General features: G+C 45.0%; 1 protein-coding gene across 1 annotated transcript in view; it reads right to left on the bottom strand.

The window, feature by feature from the left end:
• Positions 1-10,960, bottom strand: part of BMP6 (bone morphogenetic protein 6) — a 164,979-nt gene extending 154,019 nt beyond the window's left edge. Inside the window, exon 1 of the mRNA XM_003927362.4 lies at positions 9,404-10,960. Within this exon, the coding sequence (XP_003927411.2) occupies positions 9,404-10,052 (649 nt within the window). The 5' untranslated portion in view covers positions 10,053-10,960. The remainder of the gene's footprint in view (positions 1-9,403) is intronic.
• Positions 10,961-20,571: the final 9,611 nt, after the last annotated feature.

Genomic DNA, 20,571 nt, shown 5'->3' with positions numbered 1-20,571 from the left:
TTGTAAAGGAATAAACACAAACTCCCAACATTACTCAAACAAATTGCTCTTCAGTTACCACATTTCTTGTTTTCATTATTGTCTTCTCATATTTACCATTAACCTCTGTAGCTTTTTTTCATAGAAAATAGTCCAAAGGCAAATAAGCCTATTTGATATGTCACTTACAAAGAACCTCTGGATTGATGGAGTCTCTATTAATTGAGTTTTACTCTGATCTAAATAGTCTCTCCTAAGGAAGCCTTTTAAAGTCCCCTGATCCTGCCTCTAGGACCAGTAAGCTATTTTTGTCAGTTTCTTAATTCTAAAGTCACATTAAATTTCAATATAAGTTTTCAGAAAGGAAGGAAAAATATTTAACCTCTCCCCTAATAACCACCCAAATTTTAATAATTCGCAAGCACAGAATTCCTATAATTCTTATTCATTCTTCAGGCTTCTTTATTTTACTCCCCCAAATCCCGCCTAGCATGGATCAAACAGGCACAAGCCAGGGAGAAATTTAATCACTCATATCTATGCCTGAGGGATTGTCTAGGTACTATGGTGACAGACACCTCAGTGAAAGTATGTGGAGGAAAAAAGATTTTTAAACTCCTAGACTTAAAAAAGGAAAGAAGGAAAGATTTCTGATGGATTTGTTGTCAACACATAGAAGCCTTATAAAATAAATCCCACATTGTCACAGACAATCCAAATTACTTCTTTAGACACCACTTTAGTAAAACTCCAGAAGAATATTTGTTCTTTGACCGAGATATTTTATTCCTCTTTCTCCAAACTCTGTGTATTTTGAATTTTTATCCATTCATTGACTTGCTTTTCCTTGTTTAATGTACAGCTTCTGCACAGAGGATTTGTCGGGGAGAGTAGTTTCCCGACTGCTCGGTATGATACTGTAGTGGTGGATAATGTCATTACACATTTGTCCAAATCCACAGAATCTGCAACATTCAGAGCAAACCCGGATGTAACTATAGACTTTGGTGCCCATATAAGTTCATCAACTGCAACAGAGATACCAAACTCTGCTGGGGGATAGTGATAATAGGGGAGCAAGTATACCTGGGGGTCAGGGGGTACATGGGAAATCTCTGCAAAATTTTGCTCAGTTTTGCTGTGAATCTCAAGCTGATCTTAAAAAAAAAAAAAAAAAAAAAAACTCTTTCTAAAAAATGTACAGCTTCTCCATTGTTCACTTATTCTTATATGGAAGTCTACAAATAAAATCGGAATAAAAAACGTCAAGTAAAAAATGTATAGTCTTTAATTTTGTAGTTTACAAAACTCAGTCTTTGGATTCTTCAAATGTAATTCATAGATTTAAAAGAAGGGAGGGAAAATAACTGGTCTCAGAGAATAAGCAAGGCTAATTATAAAAAAAAATCTCCTGGCCTAATCAGCACATAAAACAGCTCTCCCCAATGATATGGTTCACTCATGCTCTGCTGAGACACAAATCAGAATTTTTTTTCCCAGCCCATGTTCATGTACAGGAAACCAACAGGACTGTAAACACAGGAACAACAATCAACAAACGCAGATGTTCTGGAAGGTAAAAGGGCAAGCGGCAAGAGAGTGATAATAAGGCCTGTGGCGGATATCGGAGGTCAGGCTGGAGCGGGCTCCTGGGCTCTGCCTCCAAGGGGCGCTGTTTTCTGCCCACTGTGAATCCACTCCGCTCCTCCCAGTCGCCACCCGAGCTCTCTGGTGATGAGAAAACAATCTGAACATATAATCGGCCCTGTGTGACAAGGACGTTTCAGGCCTAAGACAATCACGACCTGGACAGCAGGAGTATCAGTCATCAAGGGCGTATGCCTATAAACCAGAAAGTCAGGAAGGCTCTCCCTCTTGGAACCAGAACCTCATCCTGCAAAAATGTTTGAAGATTCTTCAACCCGGTCATCTGGGACCCGGTGCTTGAGATAACGAGACCACGGGGACCCATCAAGGAATTACCTGATGTAATTTAGATATCATCTCTATTATGGACCCGATCTCTTTAATAATGGAGATGGGAAGGGCAGGAAGAGAATCACAGGATATCAGTGGAAAAAAGCTGCTCAGAGCAACATGGTTTTCAACTCAGTTTCAGAGCAGAAAACAATTCTTTGGGGTCAACAGTCCTTTGGCACACCAAACAAGAGGATATTTATAGATATACATAGCATTTTCTTTTCTAAAAGTAGGGTTCTAGTAGAAGATGCTATCCACTAAGAGAAAAACCCACACAATTCCAGATTTGGGCTTCCTCGGCTCTTCCAGGATTGTGCTCTTGCCTGCTTTGTACTTTCTCCTTCATTATCCATCCCGGCCTGGCCAACAGCCCTATTGCTCTGATGCACTAGGACCTCTGTGTGGTTCCATGGATTGTCCCTCAGCCTTAAGGGGTAACAGCAGTAAAGAGAAAATGGTGGTGAAAACATAACAAACGGATTAGATGATATGCAAGAACTTTCCAAGCTCTAAATTCTATGATCTACGGCGAACATATATTCACCAGTCATCCCAAACTCATTTAACCAACAAACCCCAAATGGGTTTTCTGTTGCTAGGGCATACGTGTCACCAGAAAAACTATGTTAGGGATGGTAGCTGTGTTCCCAGCCTGGCCTCAGACTTTGACTTTATGCATAGGGTGTTGAAATACTATATATTTACATTGGAAAAAAAAGCATAAAGAACAAAATCTTCAAAACACTAGTAACTGAACAAAAAATCTGATAAATTTCAGTGACCCACAACGTGTCATTGATTTCCAATGCTTGCAGTAAAATGTGAACAGGTGAAATATAGGTTCTGAGAATTTCTGGTACTCTCAAAACTTTAGAGGTTAATGGCACTGGTTCTAGAGTAACTCTAATTTTCACTAAAGTGGTAATGGTTTTCCTTCTTCATACAACTATCACCACTTTCATACAGTCCAGGAGAGACTGGGGCTGTTTTCTGACTCACATGTTTCCACTGAGTAAGAGCTGGATCAGAGATGGGAGTGAGGGTGTTGAAGAGAAGGTAAGGGTATGATCAGAAAAGAAAACATATTTGAATAAAATTAACTCAGCCATCATGATGAAAACAGAGAAATCAGAAAAGCATAATTCACTGGTTCCTTGTGGGGAACACAAGAGAAGATGCCAGCCACCCTCCATCCCTGCCCCCCGAGTGGTACCCTGCAGCTGGGGCAGCCCTCCTGCCAGGCACATGGCTGGGTTGTGCCATGGCCTTGGGAGGGTGGGACAGGACGGTTAATGTGTTAACAGCTGCTTACATGAATGGGGACTTGGTACATTGTCTACTCCTGTCTTTGGGAGTTTCTGTAGTGATTTCTGCTCCTTTTACTCAGATATTTATGAAAGCTCCTAGTGAAAAACACAATTATCTAATTAAAATATCTTCTGCTTTTCTTCCCACTGTTGGAAGCAACAAAGATGGCAAAATAACTTAAATTCTGAATGGAAGAGGAAGAGAATAGAATAAAGCTCAAAATAGAAAAATGAAAACTGTAATGACGTGCTAAGTTAACAATGTCATTTCTGGCTGGATGCAGTGGTTCTAGCCTGTAATCCCAGCACTTTGGGAGGCCAAGGCAGGCAGATCACTTGAGATCGGGAGTTCAAGACCAGTCTGGCCAACATGGTGAAACCCCAGTTCCACTAATAATACAAAAAATACAAAAAAAAAATAGCCAAGTGAGGTGGCAGGCACCTGTAATCCCAGATACTCAGGAGGTTGAGGCAGGAGAATTGATTGAACCCAGGAGACAGAGGTTGCAGTGAGCCAAGATCTTGCCACTGTACTCCAGCCTGGGTGACAGAGCAAGACTCTATCTCAAAAACAAAACAAAACAAAACAAAACAAAACAAAACAAAACCAATAGTCATTCCCTAGAATAATTCATTTCTGATATAAGATGGGAAGCATAAAGTGAAGAATTAGTTTGTGAAAAAGTTACAGAAAGCTGCCTAATGATGCAAGACAATGTATGCCCTTCATTTTCCTTGCCTAACTGAGCTTCATAAACAGACAGGAGTGAGGCAGAGAGAGCAGGCCTGCTGTCTTTTAGTTTGCTATACCATACTACGTTTGATACCGGTATTCACAGTCAAGTAAAATATCAATTTGAAATCCAACATATACAGTAGCTAATCTCTAAAGACACAGAGAGGCAACAAATTATTATATGCTAAATAAAGCACTGAACATTGTTTTTGTACTAACCCGATTCTTATCCCTGGGAAGCCCTCCTCCAAGCTGATGAGAGGTAAGCTCTCAAATAGAGGAACTAACCATGATTCAGCACATTGAGAAAGGATTTATACCCATTCTTAGAAGGACACCCAGAGGAAACACCATCTGAGGTCTGAACAATGGTATCTGCTTGCCCTTTGATCTTAGTTTAAGAACACTTTGTACAACTCTTTTTTTGTTGAAATGCCACCAAATTTCAAATTTACTCTTGGTGAACTCTTTACTCCTTAGAAGAACATCTACTGCTTCCTGCAACCAAATTCTCCAAACTGTTTTTGCTGTGAATAGCTTGCAAGCATGGACTTCTTTTCTTTTCTTTCTTTCTTTCTTTTTTTTTTTTTTTTTTTTTTTTGAGACAGTCTTGCTCTGTCACCAGGCTGGAGTGCAGTGGTGCAATCTCGGCTCACTGCAACCTCTGCCTCCTGGGTTCAAGCAATTCTTCCACCTCAGCCTCCCAAGTAGCTGGGACTACAGGCTCGTGCCACTAAGCCCAGCTAATTTTGTTTGTTTGTTTTTTTAGTAGAGACGGGGTTTCACCGTGTTGACCAGGATGGTCTCGATCTCGACCTCGTGATCCGCCCGCCTCGGCCTCCCAAAGTGCTGGGATTACAGGCGTGAGCCACCACGCCTGGCTGCATGGATTTATTTTCTACGAACAAAAATCTTCATGAGTACAAGCAGCTTAAATGAAAACTAGTACTACTGATCCTATGTTCAGGAGAAAAAGACAGTGCACTGTATCTAGTTACAAATACAAGCAGCGGGTATTTCATTTTTCTTACATTTCCCAAGAGTATTTATGTTCAGAAGATTGCCAGTATTTTTAGGGCAAGTGTCTTGCTAATTGCACTAATATATACTGATTCCCTTGATTCCCTTTCTGAGCATTATTTGAGTTTTTTTAAATTTCCATTTAACCCTAGCATTTGGAGAGCAATACCTCAATAATTAAAATAAACAAGTGAAATATGAAATGCAGGTATTTAATTAAATGTTTTTACTACTCTCAAATGTAATGCATATTACAAATTAATATACATATGAATGACTAATAAAAAAGGTATATTAATAAAGCATGACGATTTACCTCAAATGCTATGAAACTCCCTGTCCTAAATCTCTTCACTTTAAACTTTTTACTCAATAAAAATCAAGTATACCCTTTCTAAATAATCAAATCTTCCAGATCAGTGAAATATGAACTCGAAGCATGGGCTATGTCCATATTTTCACTAATTCAGTCTTTTCGAAGCACCTTCCATGTGGTCAGCATTATGTTAGGCACTTGGGCTACTGTGGTGGGTTAGTGTGGTTTCCGCCTTTGGAGGCTGACATCCTACAGGGGAGACAAACAAATGAGTAAGCAAATTGAACAAGAAAAAAGAAAAACTCCTTGTGATAAGTGCAAGGAAGGAAATAAACAGAGTGCTGCCATGGTACAGAAGTGGGTGGGATGGGGGCAGGACCAGTTTATGTGGAGTTGCAGAGAAGGTCTCTCTTAGGTGAATCTTAAGCTAGGACCTGAAGGTCGACAGACTGGCAGGGCTGCTGATTAAACTGCCAAGACATTTTTAGCATTAGAAAGCAAACAGAAAATGGCCCTGAGTGAATGCAGGTTCACGAGCTCACCCGGGCAGGCAATCTGCACACACCAGCAGCAGACGGATCGCATTTATAAGGTGACACATCCCAGCCTATTCACCCAGAAAAAGTTAGAAACAGTCAACATAAACAACAATGAGCTGGTTGGATGACCAGCACTTGCGCTGTGAGAGAGAAATTTATCCCGTTGATTCATATTTCCTGATAGTCCAGCTGGCTTACAAGGCTCAGGGTGTTTTAAATGTATTTCATGAGTAAATTATTCCCCCAGTCCCAGGGAAGTCGGATGTTTACAGCTATGTAATACTTTCCCTTGTACTTCCAGTTTGTAATTTACTTAACCTAGTAGGTAGAAGAGTACTTTAAAATACAGCGCTGTAATGTTTATCTTTCTGCAGATTCTTTCATAGATGAGTCAGGCAATGTGGCAGTTAACATGGCATTGACACCAATCAGGAAATCTAATTCTCCAGCATCCCTATATAGAGAATCCAACACTGGTAAACAATAACTTTCTTCAAATGAACTGTCCTTCCTATGTTCACAGTCATGGCAATCAGATTTTACCCCATTCTAGCCTCTCATGATGAAATACTCCTTTCCTATTGCTAAGTGGATTAAGATGAAATAGAATTGCTTCATTGGCAGGTGGGATGGCATGCTGCTTGGATTCTACTTACCTGCAAAAGTTTTTTCTTCATACTATCATTATGGAGCCCAGAACTGGACCTATAGTAGCTATAACTTGTACAAGGAGCACAGTGATGGGATAATGAGGGGCTTGGGGTAGAATTCCCATCCTAGAATTCTTTCAGTTCCATGTCAGCCTGTCCTGGGGGCTGAAATTGGACTATTGAGTGAGTTCTCTTGAAATTTCTCAGGGGATTTTTTAACATATATCTTTCAAAATCCTTTATGAAAAATGTCAATATCCCTAGGGAGATCCTATGTTAAACCATCACCCTAGTAGGATTAGTTGACAGCCAGCTTTAAGCAGTGTGACTCAAAGCACTATATACCTGAAGCACATGAAAAGTCAGAAAAGGAAGGAATAAGGGGAATAAATGCAGTAAATGTGACTGTACTTTACAAACTCACCCTAAGCCCAGCTCTTGAAATTTCAAATACCATCTAAGGCAGTGGTTTCCAAACACTGAAATCATCTGAGCTATTTACAAAATACTGACACCACTGGGCATTGTGGAACACTCTTATAGTCCCAGCAACTCAGGAGGCTGAGTCAGCAGGATTGCTTGAGGCCAGGAGTTTGAGTCCAGCCTGGACAACATTGGGAGATGCTCTTAATTTTTGTACAAAAATATACTGCTACCTGGCTTCCACCTCCACACATTCTGATTTGATATGGAGTGCCACCTGGGCATCTGGATTTTTTTAAGGTGTTCCCCACCACCACCACCACCACCACCTCCCACTTAAGACCCAGGTGATTCTAAGGTGTAGTAATGCTTGAAAGCTTTGGTCTTAATCTCTTACTGGGATGATGTATTGACTTCCTTCAGACATTGGGATCCCCTGTGCCAGTGTTTCTTGATCATGGTAGCACATTAGAAAAACCTAAGGTACTTAAAAAATAATAATAATAATAATAAAATGCCTGTGCCCCACCCTCAAAGACTCTCAGGGAGCAGCTCTGATATCCCTAGATCTCTAAGTGCCCCGGGTGATGCTCCAGGGCAGCTAATGCTAAGAGCCTTAGGCCAAGCCCAGGCATTGCTTTCCCAAGGACTGTAACACGATTTTCTGTGAAGTAGCCAGGAGTGCCAACTTTCCTCCCCTTTGTCCAGGTTAGGACTACCCCCAAAAGGCAATAAAACATTTCCTCAAAGCTGTCAGGAAACCTGGGGAGGTTGGGGGTGGGGAGGTGGGGGGTGGAAGGAGAGGAGAGGAAGAGAACAAGGGGAGGAATTTATTAAAGTCAGAAGCAGCAGAAAAGTTAGCATAAGGAACAGCTCTGGTCCTCTGCCACCTCGGCCCCCACCCACTACAAATTTTATTGACTGGCATGAGAATTTCCTTATAATGCTTCCTGGAGGTGGCTCAACCTTGGATTTGGGTCCAATAAATTGTGAAAATTCTTGTCCAATCAGAACCCCGGACAGTGCAAGCAGCCAGACTGGCAGGCCCTGAGCCTGGACTCCCTGTGAGATTCTGTTTCATGAATTTCCCAGGAGGATTTCTGCACCACTTGGATGCCAATCGCCCTGCCTCCACACCCTCCCCTGCCCTCTTGGCTCTTACACCCCACGTTCTCTCCCTCAAAGCCCAGCGGAGTTGGGAATCTTAGATAGGTTGGTAAAGAAATCACCCAGATAGTCTACGCGGGAATCATTCCAGTAAGTAATGCCATTAAAAGACAGGCGTCTTTGACGTCGCTGGGAGACCCGTGTGCTCCCTTGGCGAGCGTCTGCGCATCCACTCAAGGGCCTGGGCACAGCCACCGTCTCACACGGGAAGGAGGCCCGCGAAGACCCACCCCGCCGCGTGGCTGCACCCATCCCGGGCGTGGCCACTGCACGCCAGGTCTGTCCGCCGACAGCGCGTCCCTCCATCCCGTGTCTGCACTAAACTAAGTCAGCTTATGAATGAAGAGCAGTGCAAACCAGAGGCACTGATTCTGAAGAGAAGTGTCTTCTTTGCACCCTTCTCATTTACAGATGAGAAAACTCAGGGGGGCGGGAGCGGGGAGAAAGGCCGATGTGACTCGGTCCGGGTTTGCCACAGAACGTTTGTGGCTGAGCTCGGTTTAGCCGCCCTCGAATTTCCATTCTGTTGCCTGGCAACCGGTTCAGAGGAGCTCAGCGACCAACCCCGGCCCCTACCCCGCACCCTTCCTCTGCCCTTGCAGCTGGGGCTGCATTGATCAAATGTTCAGCCTTTGGGGACAATGGCCAAGGGCATGTGAGCAGGAGCACAGGATGGATTACCCCAGTAATGGGAGCTTTCATCCCACCCCAAACAAGAGCGAGCCCCGCCCGGCCGGGATCCGAGCGCCTTCCGCGGTGCTTTCGGGACTTTTCTCTGCAACCTCCCCCAGTGCCGTGGGTACCTCTAAACATACTCAGGCCAAGTTTTCCAAGTTCCCAGCCGCTGTTGGATTCCCTAAAAGTCACGGTGGGAAAACTCACTCCGAGTTAGGGAGCAAAAGAAGGCAGTTTAGAGGGAAAAATCGCATTGAAGAGCCCTCTTCCCGGGATGGCCACACTCAAGCTGGACTTTTCTGCTGCAGTTGAGTTAACATGGCCAGAGCTGGGCAGGAGTGAAAAAAACGCGGAACGTGCTCCGGGCGCCCGCAAAAACACGCCAGCTGGGGGCAGCGCTCCCGGGGCCTCAGCGCGCAGCCCTGCCCGAGGTGCGGGGGAGCGCATGTGCAGCCCACCGCTGCGCAGGTGGCGGGAGCACAGCCCGCCTGTCCCCGCGTCCTCCAGGGCACCAGGCGGGACTGGCGCACCGGGAGCTCCTCCGCCCCCCTGGGCCCGGGACGCTGAAAAGGGGGAAATGTTCTCGTCATTAGGTTACCCTAGATCCTTACCCAGGTTCACAAAGCTCATGACCATGTCCGCGTCGCTGAGGAAGGCGCTGTCCTGCGCGCTGGTCAGTGGGGACGCACCGCGGCTGCCAGTTCCGGGGGCCAGAAGGCTCTTGCGGTTGAGCGGATGCGCGGCGCCCGGGGGCGGTTGCCGTGGCTGGGATGAGCTGGCTCCTTCTTGGGGCCAGGGCTGCTGCCTCTCCCCCTCCGACGCCCCGTCCTCGTCCTCGTCGGCGGACAGGGCGTTGTACAGATCCAGCATGAAGAGGGGCGCAGACTTCAGCTGCCCGGGAGGGGGCTCTCCGCGAGGCAGCTGCTGCTGCTGCGGGAGCGCGGGGGACTGCGGCTCCTGGAGGCCGTGCAGGGGCCGGGGCCGGTGCGGGAGCCCCAACACCGACAGGATCTCCTTCTGCATCTCCCGCTTCTCGTGCGTCTTGAGCCGCCGGTAGAGGAAGCCCGAGGAGGATGACTGCGGCGACGGCGGCGGCTGCTCCGCGCGTCCCGGGCTCCCGCTGTCCCCCAGCAGCTGTCCCCCGGCGGCTGCGGCCACGGCAGTGGATAGGGGCGGCCGCAGCGGCGGGGGCCCACAGCAGCTGCACAGCAGCCCCCACCACCAGCACAGCCACTGCGCCCTCCGCCCCAGCCCCGGCATCCCCGCCCAGCCGGGCTGCCCTCGCGGATCCCGCGAGGCGTGGAGCGGTGGAGCGAGGCCGGAGAGCGGCCCCTGCGGCCCTTGGCGTGAGCAGCCCCCGCCACCTCTCGGCGGGCTCGCTTCCCCTTCCTGGCCCTCAGTCCTTATCTCTCATGGTCGTCCGGGGCGCCCCCAGTTGCCCAGGCTGGGGGAGTGGGGGTGGCGAAGGGGCAATCACTGGAAGAACCGCTCGCAGGGGAGGAAGGGAAGCCACACAGCCTCGCGCAGGTCTCTAGAGGCGCGCGGACCCGGCCAGGTGCGTCCGAGTCCGAGCTGCGCTGCAGCCTGCGCCCTGGCTCCTGGGCGGGTCGCGGCGCGGTCACTCCGGGCCTCGGTGGCCGCGCACGTGCGCTGCCCCGCGCCCTCCCTGGCGGCTGAGTGGGACCCTGGGCGGCGGGCAGCGGGCCGCTCACGAGCTGCAGGAGATGCCCGGCATCACCCCGGCGCACGCCCCTCCCGGTATCGCAGGGCCACCGTGAAGTTCACCCCGGCGCAGGGCCCAGGCTGCCGCGACAAGGCGTCCCGAAATGCCAGTCTATTCCGCGAGGTTTAACTTCCTTGTCGCTCACGAACTCCGCGCCCCTGAGCCCTCGGGCACCGTCGCACCCCCTCAAAATCTCCGCGCGCCGCTCGCCTCTTCAAGCGGAGGCGGCGAGGATCTTGCTTTCCGTTCGGCGCTCGCCCGGCTGCCCAGCACACCCGCTCGCAGAGGGGATGGGAAGGAAGGGAGCCAGTTCACCCAGCAGCGGCGGCGGCGGCCGCGCCGGACTTCGCAGTCTCCCGCCTGTCCACGCTGCGCTCCCGCAGCGGCCAACGTGGGCTTTCTGCGGCGCGCCGGGCTCAGGTACCGCACTCCAGCCCCGGGACTCCCCGCCCCGCGGTAACCGACAGGCTGTCAGCCAATGGGGATGCGAAGCTTGCGGGCTATTTAAATAGCCCCGCCCCCTCCTTGCACCCACCCTCTCCCGAGAGGCGTCGCCTCCGCCGCGCGTAGGTTTTGAGACCCGGGAATTCTTGGAGGCTTGCGAGGAGCCGCGAGGTGCCAAAGGCAAAGAGATCATCGCTAGGAAGAACGATCTGACCAATACCCCAATCTGAAGCTTTCTCTTTACCATCATTTAAAACGCCTAAGTGGATGCTTTAAATAAAAGTAATAACAGTGATTAGATCACTATACTGCCAGAATTGAAGAAGAAAAGAAAAATGATAGCTTTTCCATCCCTTCCTTAGTTTCTCTTATTGGTGTAATGTAGGCGTTTAGCGGACACGTGGCTTTCCACGGCAGCTGCTGGAAATTGGGACACACCCTCCGGGAAGGCTACTCACAAACTGGCCACAGAGAGGAACACAGGTAACCCAGGCCAGCGTCCTGAGGGTTTGGGGTGGGATGTGTTGACTTATCTGTTCATTTGGGCTTTGGTTTAGCTTCTTATGCTAGCACCCAACAGAAAGAGAATGTAATCAGACTATGTTAGAAAAGTCATCCCCTATCTTCTCGGAAATGTCTCAGTGCTTCTCCAGCTTATATATTAATGTTACACTTTAATATACTGAAATACAATGTAGTTTATATGATGCAAGATAAAACTTGAGGAGAGGTGATAAAGATAACTCCGGGAAGAGCAGGGGCTTGGCATTCATTCTGAATGGTCAGGATAACAGACAGAGTCCTGAAACACAGGTTGCTGTGGACTTTACACAAGATAACACCAACACCAACACCATATGCCAATTCACATTCACCAAGACACAAATTCATTTGCCTTTACCCCACCCAGGAACACCCACTCATCTACAGATCCTAGAAGCAAATTCACTTAAAATATGAAGTTTTTTTTGTTTGTTTGTTTGTTTGTTTGTTTGTTTTTTGCCTGGTGAACATTGTGTGGAGCAAAAAATAAAAACTACAATTTTCTGATTTGCCAGCCTTCATCCACATGGTCCCAGACATTTGAGAGTGAAGTCAGATAGATTATAGACTGTGGCATTCATGAATTTATGAGAGCATAGGCTTACTGCTGAATCTTATAAGTATTCCTATCCTATTTCCAAGAATCTGTTCCTCATGGGTAAAGGTCTTTACCTCCAACCAACCACCAGCTCCTTCTTTCTAGTTCTCTCTTGGCCCAGACACAGGTGGTCATTTAGAAGAGTCTTTAGTTCTACAAATATTAGATAGCCATTAATTTCAGGCCACACAACTTAGCACCCCTGAATGCCAGTCTTTAACCATCTCTACAGAGATTTCTTCCATCTGAAAAGATAATACAATACTTCATCTGGGATGCCAGGACCCACAGAATTCAAGAGCCCCATCACTTCCTTTTTCTGTATGGAGCATATTAAGGATATATATTCATTGCAGTGCCCCACAGCAGCCAAGAGCTCTCCTCAGAAGGTCTGAAATCCCAGCAAATACACCTACGCTTCCTGCCAAGAGCCTCCTTTTTTAAACCTATTCGCATCTTCTTCGTAAGACATCTGGTGAGACGCAAGCAGAGTAAAAGACGTTTCCACCTATGAGGGCAGTGAGGGAAGACACAGGAAACTAAGTATTTCAAGCATGGGTGAGGGTGGCTTGGTGGGGCTGTGCCATTTAAAACACAAAATCAAGGCATCACCCACCTATTGTACAGGTTGAGCATCCCTAACCCAAAAATCTGGCATCCAAAATGCTCCAAAATCTAAAAATTTTTGAGAGCTGACATGATACCTCAGATGGAGAATTCCACACCTGACCTCGTAGGATGGGACACTGTCAAAACACAGTCAAAATTTTCATCCACAAAATTATTTAAAACAATGCATGAAATTACCTTCAGGTTATATATATGAGATATATTTGAAATATAAATGAATTTCATGTTTAGACTTGGATCTCATCCCTAAAGTCTCTCTCTCTCTCTCTCTCTCTGTGTGTGTGTGTGTGTGTGTGTGTGTATATATATATATATATATATATATATATATATATATGCAAATATTCCAAAATCCAAAATTTGAAATACTTCTGGTCCCAAGCATTTTGGATAAGGGATACTCGACTTGTATATGCATCTATGGGGGTGGATCTAGTGCAGAACACACACACACACACACACACACACACGCCATCTCTCCCTTTCCTTAGACACTTGGAAATAGATGGGTTCGTATGACATGAGTCTAAAGTGACTATCAACTAAACATCTGAGCAGCAACCCTGATTCAGGTCTGTCACAGGCTCCCCTCCCCACCCCACCAAGATGGATTCTCAGTTTCTGTCAAATGGGGCTAGAGTGAGGAGCTGTTGAGGGTGCCTTCAAGTGATGAACATGAGCATCTATATCTCCCTTAGAAGTCAGAGGTAGCCCCAGAAATGATGTGCAGTGAGACACATTCCAGTAATCAGAAGGACAGTGACATCCAGCTGAGAATGTGCTCCTCTCCTGTCCACGACGGCTCCCAACATGTGCACGCCATGTTTGTGGGAAACATGCAGGCAAGCCCTTGTATCCACCGGGACAAAGGGGACAGGAAAAGAGATACAGTTCTAGGATTTTAATAACCTCAGAATTGGGACTACTGTTTCTCCAAGCCAATTGGATCTCTAGATGCATAAGAAACCCCTAACCCCCACCTTGTCTACTTTCTGCTACTCAGACCCTTCCCCATCAGACATCCCAGTGCTCCCCTGGAAGTCTCAGGACAGGAAGCTAGAATACGTCCACATGTGATTCAAGAGGAGGAGGCATGGGGTGGGTGGAGTTGGAGGGACAGGAGCAGATCTGGCTTTGAAGTCCGCTGGAATGTATGAACTGACTTGAGAAAATTAGAGGTAACTTCGCCCCCTGCAGGACACCAAAATATTACCGCCCCTTCTCTGTGGGCCCCGGACAAGCTTCATTAAGTTCTCTGTGTTTCTAAAACATCTGGGTGGAGAGAGAAGGAATTCGATCAAGAAGCCGGATGTGGGAGCCAATCCACATCAAACATTTGGTTGTTTGGCTGACATTCATGCAGATGGCTTTCAGTTTTCTGGAAATAGGTTGCCTGTCTCATGTGCCTGTCCCACTTAATGAAGAAGTGAGGAACCCTCAGCAAAAGCATGGGTTCATCCCATACCTTCAGTGATAGTGGGAACAGGAAAGGAATTCTGTCTACAAGTGTTTATTAAGGTGTCATGTAAGTCACACATCAAATCCTTTAAACCTGTAGTTGTCCTTGTTCCTTATATATTATGAGGGTTTCTGTTATAGATTTATAACATACTTGACCGAATAGTTTCTATTTTGTAAACACGCTGTTTATTAATTTGACATATTAAACACATATTTTATATTACATTACTAGCAATAAACTGCAACTTCAGTCTTGGGTTTTATATTAAATCATACACTGGCCTTTCGACTGCATTTCCTGAAGATGTAAGTTGCTGCTTTTAGAATTAATTTAATAAAAATATCTTGGCCAGGCATGGTGGTTCATGCCTGTAATAGCAACACTTTGGGAGGCTGAGGTAGGCAGATCACTTGAGCCCAGGAGTTTGAGATCAGCCTGGGCAACATAGAAAGATCCTGTCTCATATGTGTGTATATATATATATATATATATATATATATATATATATATATATATTAGCTGGGCATGGAGATGCACGTCTGTAGTCTCAGCTCCTCAGGAGATTGAGGTGGGAGGATTGCTTGAGCCAGGGAGGTGGAGGTTGCAGTGAGCCCAGATCCTCAGATCACACCATGGCACTCCAGCATGGGTGACAAAGTGAGGCCCTGTCTCCAAGAAGAAAGAAAGACAGAAGGTAGGAAGGAAGGGAGGGAGGGAGGGAGGGAGGGAGGAAAGAGAGAGAGAGAAAGTGAGAGAAGAAAAAAAAATCTTGTAAACTGTGTGGCTGTCATGTTTAAAAGACTGAGGTGTAGCCTCCTTGAATTCTTAAGAAGTTCCACTCAAAAGACCAATTTTTTATCTTTACTATTAGCATAAGGACTTAAATACTTCTTGTTAATTTCAAAATATAATTTATCAAATTTTTAAAATATCAGTTTAGAGTTGAGTGAAAAGAAAGTAGGTAAATGCTTACAGAGTACGAGAAATGAAAATTTGCAAGTGAAATAAGTATTGCTCCTGAAAGCTACACCTGTAAGACAGCCTTCAAAAGTCGTGTCTCATCCAAAATTCTGTGGTAACATTTACATTCAGTCACACTCTGCTTTCACTGTCTATTCAAAAATGCTGGGCATTCACACTTCAAAATATCATTCAAGTCATCATATTTTCCTACTCATGAAGGACATCTGGTGGCAAAGTGAAAAACTAATACATAAATCTGTTTCCAGAGATTTTTTCCACACTGTAACCCAAATAGCAAATCTGTTACTTGTATGTGTTTCAAACTTTTCACACAAGCTCAGATCACTATGATCCTAGGATTTAGCTTGTCTACATAATATTAAGCAACGGAATATTTTGAGACATCCTGACGATTAAATAATTTGTGAAATTTTCATTGAGTAATTAACATGTGCAGACTAAGTCTTTGATTTTTTTTTTAACTGAGCAAAACAATGCTTAACACATTTTCATGACTGGTTTTACTATCCCTGAAGAGTTTTAAGAAATGATTGGACACTTAGTTCAACTGGGCTGCATGAGGCTCCCTGGCCTGTGCTGGCCTCTGAGCTTCAGTCCATCTTGTGACCCCACTCTGTACCTCATGTCCTGGATGTGTCTCTGTGTTTCTAGGACGTAACATGAAAATATGACCCATTATCCTGTTAGCAATCCCTTTAGTTAGCAAAGCTGTAACCAGTGGAGCCAGGGAAAACCACAGTAGTGGTGAAATCAGGTTAAAATGAAAGTCACTGATAGCTTTTTAAAAAGGAGAGAAAGGCTAATTATCCAGTCTTCATTCATTCATTCAGCACATCTTTCAATGCCTATGTGCCAGGCAGTGGTCTAGGTTTTGGGATACCAGATAGAAATCCTTGCCTCCATAGATTCTAGATGGGGAAATGGATGGTAAACAATATAACTAGGAAAGTATATTGTGGTAAGCGGGATGTTGGCCTTCATGATTTTCACCCCTGGTTTGGAAGGAGAAGAGGCCACAGGCCAGGGAATTCAGGCAGCCTCTGTAAGCTAAGAACAAACCCTGGCCAACAGCCAGCAGGAAAACAGCAACCCCAGTCTTAATTCTGAATTCTGTCGACAACCTGAATAAGCCTAGAAGCAGATTCTTACTCAGAGCCTCCAGATAAGAGCCAGGGCGGGTGACGCCTTGATGTCAGCCTGGTGAGACCCAGAATGAAGAAAGGAGCCTAGCACTGGACTTCCAATCCATGGGACCCAGAGACAATGAAGCTGTGTTGTTTTAAGCCACTAAATGTGTGATATTTCGTTTTGGCAACAACAATGGGAAACTAATACATATCTAGTAGGGTGGTAAGTGGTGTGGAGAAAATGCAAACAGGGAAGGAGGCGAGGGAGTGTGTGGATGGTCAGGAAAGGCTTCACTTCCTGACAGAGAAGGCAGCACTTCAGCAGAGACCTGACAGTCAGTGGAGCCAGCTATGGGAATACCTGCAGACAGAGCTTTCTAGGCAGTAGAAATCGTAAGCACAAAGGCCCCCTGTGGCAGAGGCCAGCCTGCTGAGTTTGAGAAGAACAAGAAGGCCAGGGAGGCTGGTACAGAGGACATGACAGGGAATCACAGCAGGAAATTGGATCAGAAAGCCAAGGAGGGCACAAACTGGGGCCAAGGTGCTGTAGGGTCCTGGACACTGGACACCTTGGAGAAGATTTGGGCTTTTAAAAAGTGTAAGATGGCACAACATGGAAAACTCTCACAAATGTAGCAGTGAGGAAAAGAAGCTAGATAAGCAAAAACACATATGGTAATTTCTATTTCCATAACATTCAAAAACAGGCTTACCTAATCTAGAAGACAGCTTAGCGACTCCCTCTGGAGAGAAGCGTGGGGATATTGATTGAACACCAGGTGGGGTTTTCTCAACAGTTGGTCGATTTCCTTACCTGGGTGGTGGTTACACAGGTGTAGTCAATTTAAATAATTTAGTGAGTGCCACCCAGAGGCTCTGGATGCTTTCCGTATGTATGTTACTTTGCAATAAAAACTTTGGTTTAAAAACATAAGCATGAGAACAACAAACGTGTGAGAAGGGAGGGCCGTTAGATGGTTTCGAGTGAGAAGTGACAGGAGCCAATTTGAATTTCAGGAGTCTCTCAGGCCACTGTGTTGAGAACAGACTACAGAATTGCCAGGACAAAATCAGGGACACTAGTCAGGAAACTGTCTATGCTCAGACAAAAAATGATACCGGCTTGTAGGGGACCTCGTATGGAAATAGTGAAGGTAGAGAAAAGTAGTTGGATTCTGGACACATTTGAGGGCAAACCCTGATGATAAGAGGATGTGCACGTTGCACGGAAAAGCAAGCCACGCAACAACTTATCCCTCTATATAGGGTCAGCAGACCACGCTCCCTCCCGTTGCACAAAACCTGGGGTCCTAGTGTGAGTTTACTATGGCTAAGGAAGATGGTGTTCATGCCCTAATGATTGTGAGTTAATAGTGGCCTGGAGGGGCTTTGGCAGCCCATCAGCTCCATCAGCACTCACACTACAGAAGCCACTCAAAATAGTCATTCAAAGGGCTTGCTATGAAAGAACAGCTTCAAGACAAGCGCCCTAAGAGCCTTCCCACAAGATTCCCTATGTAGTAACATAATCGCTCCATCTCTGAATGTAAAATTTCTTCCAAGATAGGAAGCTTGGCGTTAAGTATTCGTTTTCAAAGCACTCCTATAAATGTGGTATCCTGGATGAGTTATTGAAGCAAAAATACGAACTTTAAGAAAAAGCCAATAGAATTGAAATAAAGTGTGGCATTTACTTAATAATACTATGTTAATGTTGATTCATTAATTATGATGTAAAATGTCAGTTATAATAATAGGAGACACTGGGTATAAGATATACAGGAACTCTCTGTCCTATCTTTGCAATTTCCCTGTGGATTTAAAATTATGCTAAAATTAAAGCTGATTTGTTAAAAAAGCATTCTTGTAGCTTTAATCTTAGGATGTAATAATTAAAGCTCTGTTACCTCCTTTGTTGTAGAAAATAATATGTGCCTGGGCTGGGCAAGGTGTCTCACACCTGTAATACCAGCACTTTGGGAGGCTGAGGTGGGCAGATCACCTGAGGTCAGGAGTTCAAGACTAGCCTGGCCAACCTGGTGAAACACCATCTCTACTAAAAGTATAAAAATTAGCTGGGTGTGGTGGCAGGCACCTGTAATCCCAGCTACTCGGGAGGCCGAGGCAGGAGAATTGCTGGAACCCAGGAGGCAGAGGTTGCAGTGAGCTGAGACTGTGCCATGGCACACTATCCTGGGTGACAAGAGCAAAACTCCATCTCAAAAAAGGAAGAAGAAAAAGAAGAAGAAGAAGAGGAAGAGGAAGAGGAAGAGGAAGAGGAAGAGGAGGAGGAGGAGGAGGAGGAAGAGGAAGAGGAAAAGGAAGAAGAAGGGAGGGGGGGAGGGGGAGGGGAGGGGGAGGGGGGAGGGGAGGGGGGAGGGGGAGGGGGAGGCATGAGCCACTGTGCCTTGACTACATATGATTTCTGAAACTCATGAGGAAATTCATATTCAATTATATGTACCAATATTTCTGCTCTTTAAATTCTTTCTTCTTCCTTCCTGATGTTCCAAGAGTCTTTCTTTTATCATTTTCTTTTTGTTTGAAGACCTTCCTTTAGCCATTCCTTAAGGGTAGGTACACTAGCAACAAAGCATTTTAGTTTTCTTTTGTCTAAGAATTAGTTTCTCCTTCATTCCTGAAGGATCGCTTCACTGGATATAGAATTTGCAGCTGACAGTTCTTTTCTTTCAGTTCTTGAAAATGTTGTGCCACTTTATTTGGCCTCCATCGTTTCAGATGAGAAACCTACCATCAAATGTTTTTCCCTAGGAAGTAATAAAGTGTTTCTCCCTGGCTGCTTTCAAGACTTCTCCACATTTAGTTCCCAAAAGTGTAATTATCATGTGTCTTCACATAGATTTCTTTGAGTTTATTTTGTTCAGGATTTGCTTAGCTTCCTGAATATGTACATATTTGTTTATTTAAAAATGTGAAGAGTTTTCAGCCATTATTTGTTCAAATACTCCTTGAGTCTGATTCGCTTGCCCGTCACCTCCTGAGACTCTTGACAGTAAACTCTTGCATCTTGTGTTATTGTTCTACATTCCTGAGTTTCTGCTAATTCCCCTCAACACATACTGCCCCTCCCATCTATTTTCTCTGTGTTTTTCTGACTGGACGAATTCTATTGATGTGTCCTGAAGTGCACTGATTCTGTTTCCGTCACCCCACTCTATGATTGAGCCTATCCAGAAGATATTTTCCTTCTATATTTTTTTAGTTCTATAATTTCCATTCATTTTCTAAGTGCTTCTGTTTCTTTGCTGAGATCGTCTACTTTTTCATTTGTTTGAAAACAATTTGTAATTAAATGTGGAAGCATTTTTATGACAGCTGCATTAAAACCCCTGAGGATATGGATAATGTGGGATAATGCCTACATCTGATTGCTCTTGGTGTTGATGTCAGCTGATTGTCCTTTTCTAAACTTTATTTTTTAGAGCATTTATGTTTATAGAAAAATTGAGAGGAAGGTGCAGAGAGTTCCCATGTACTCCCTGCCTCCCAAACATGTATACCCTCTTCCATTATCAACGTCCTGCACCAGAATGGTACACTTGTTAAGACTGCTTAACCTGCACTGACACATCATAATCACCTAACAGCCATAGTTTACATTAGGGTTTATTCTTGGTGTTGGACATGCTACGGATTTGGACAAATGTGTCATGACATGTATCCACCATTATAGTATAAAAGAATAGTTTCACTGCTCTAAAAATCCTCTGTGCTTCACCTGTTCACTCTTCCCTCCTCCTCACCATCTGGCAACCACTGATCTGTTTACTATCTCCATAATTTTGCCTTTCCATAATGTCATCTAGTTGGAATAATACAGTGTGTAGTCTTTTCAGATTGGCTTCTTTCACTTAGTAATATACATTTAAGTTAGCTCCATGTCTTTTCAAGGCTTGATAGCTCTTTTTTTTTTTTTTTAGCACTGAATAATATTTCATTGTTTGGATGTACCATAGTTTATTTATTCATTTATCTAGTGAAGGACATGTTGGTTGACTCCAAGTTTTGGTAGCTATGAATAAAGCTGCTGAAACATCTCTGTACAAGTTTTCGTGTGGATGTAAATTTTCAACACTTTTGGATAAATACCAAGAACTGTGATTGATGGATCATATGGTAGGAGAATGTTTAGTTTTATGATAAAATTATCAAACTGTCTGCCAAAGTGGCTGGCAGCTGTTACTAAGAGTTCCTGTTGCTCCATATCCTCACCAGCTTTTGGTGTTGTCACTGTTTGGATTTTGGCC

The sequence above is a fragment of the Saimiri boliviensis genome, chromosome 4 (genome assembly GCF_048565385.1).
Source record: "Saimiri boliviensis isolate mSaiBol1 chromosome 4, mSaiBol1.pri, whole genome shotgun sequence".
NCBI classification, from domain to species: domain Eukaryota; kingdom Metazoa; phylum Chordata; class Mammalia; order Primates; family Cebidae; genus Saimiri; species Saimiri boliviensis.
The sequence above is the reverse complement of the archived record's forward strand: the minus strand, read 5'-3'. Positions and strand labels throughout refer to the sequence as shown.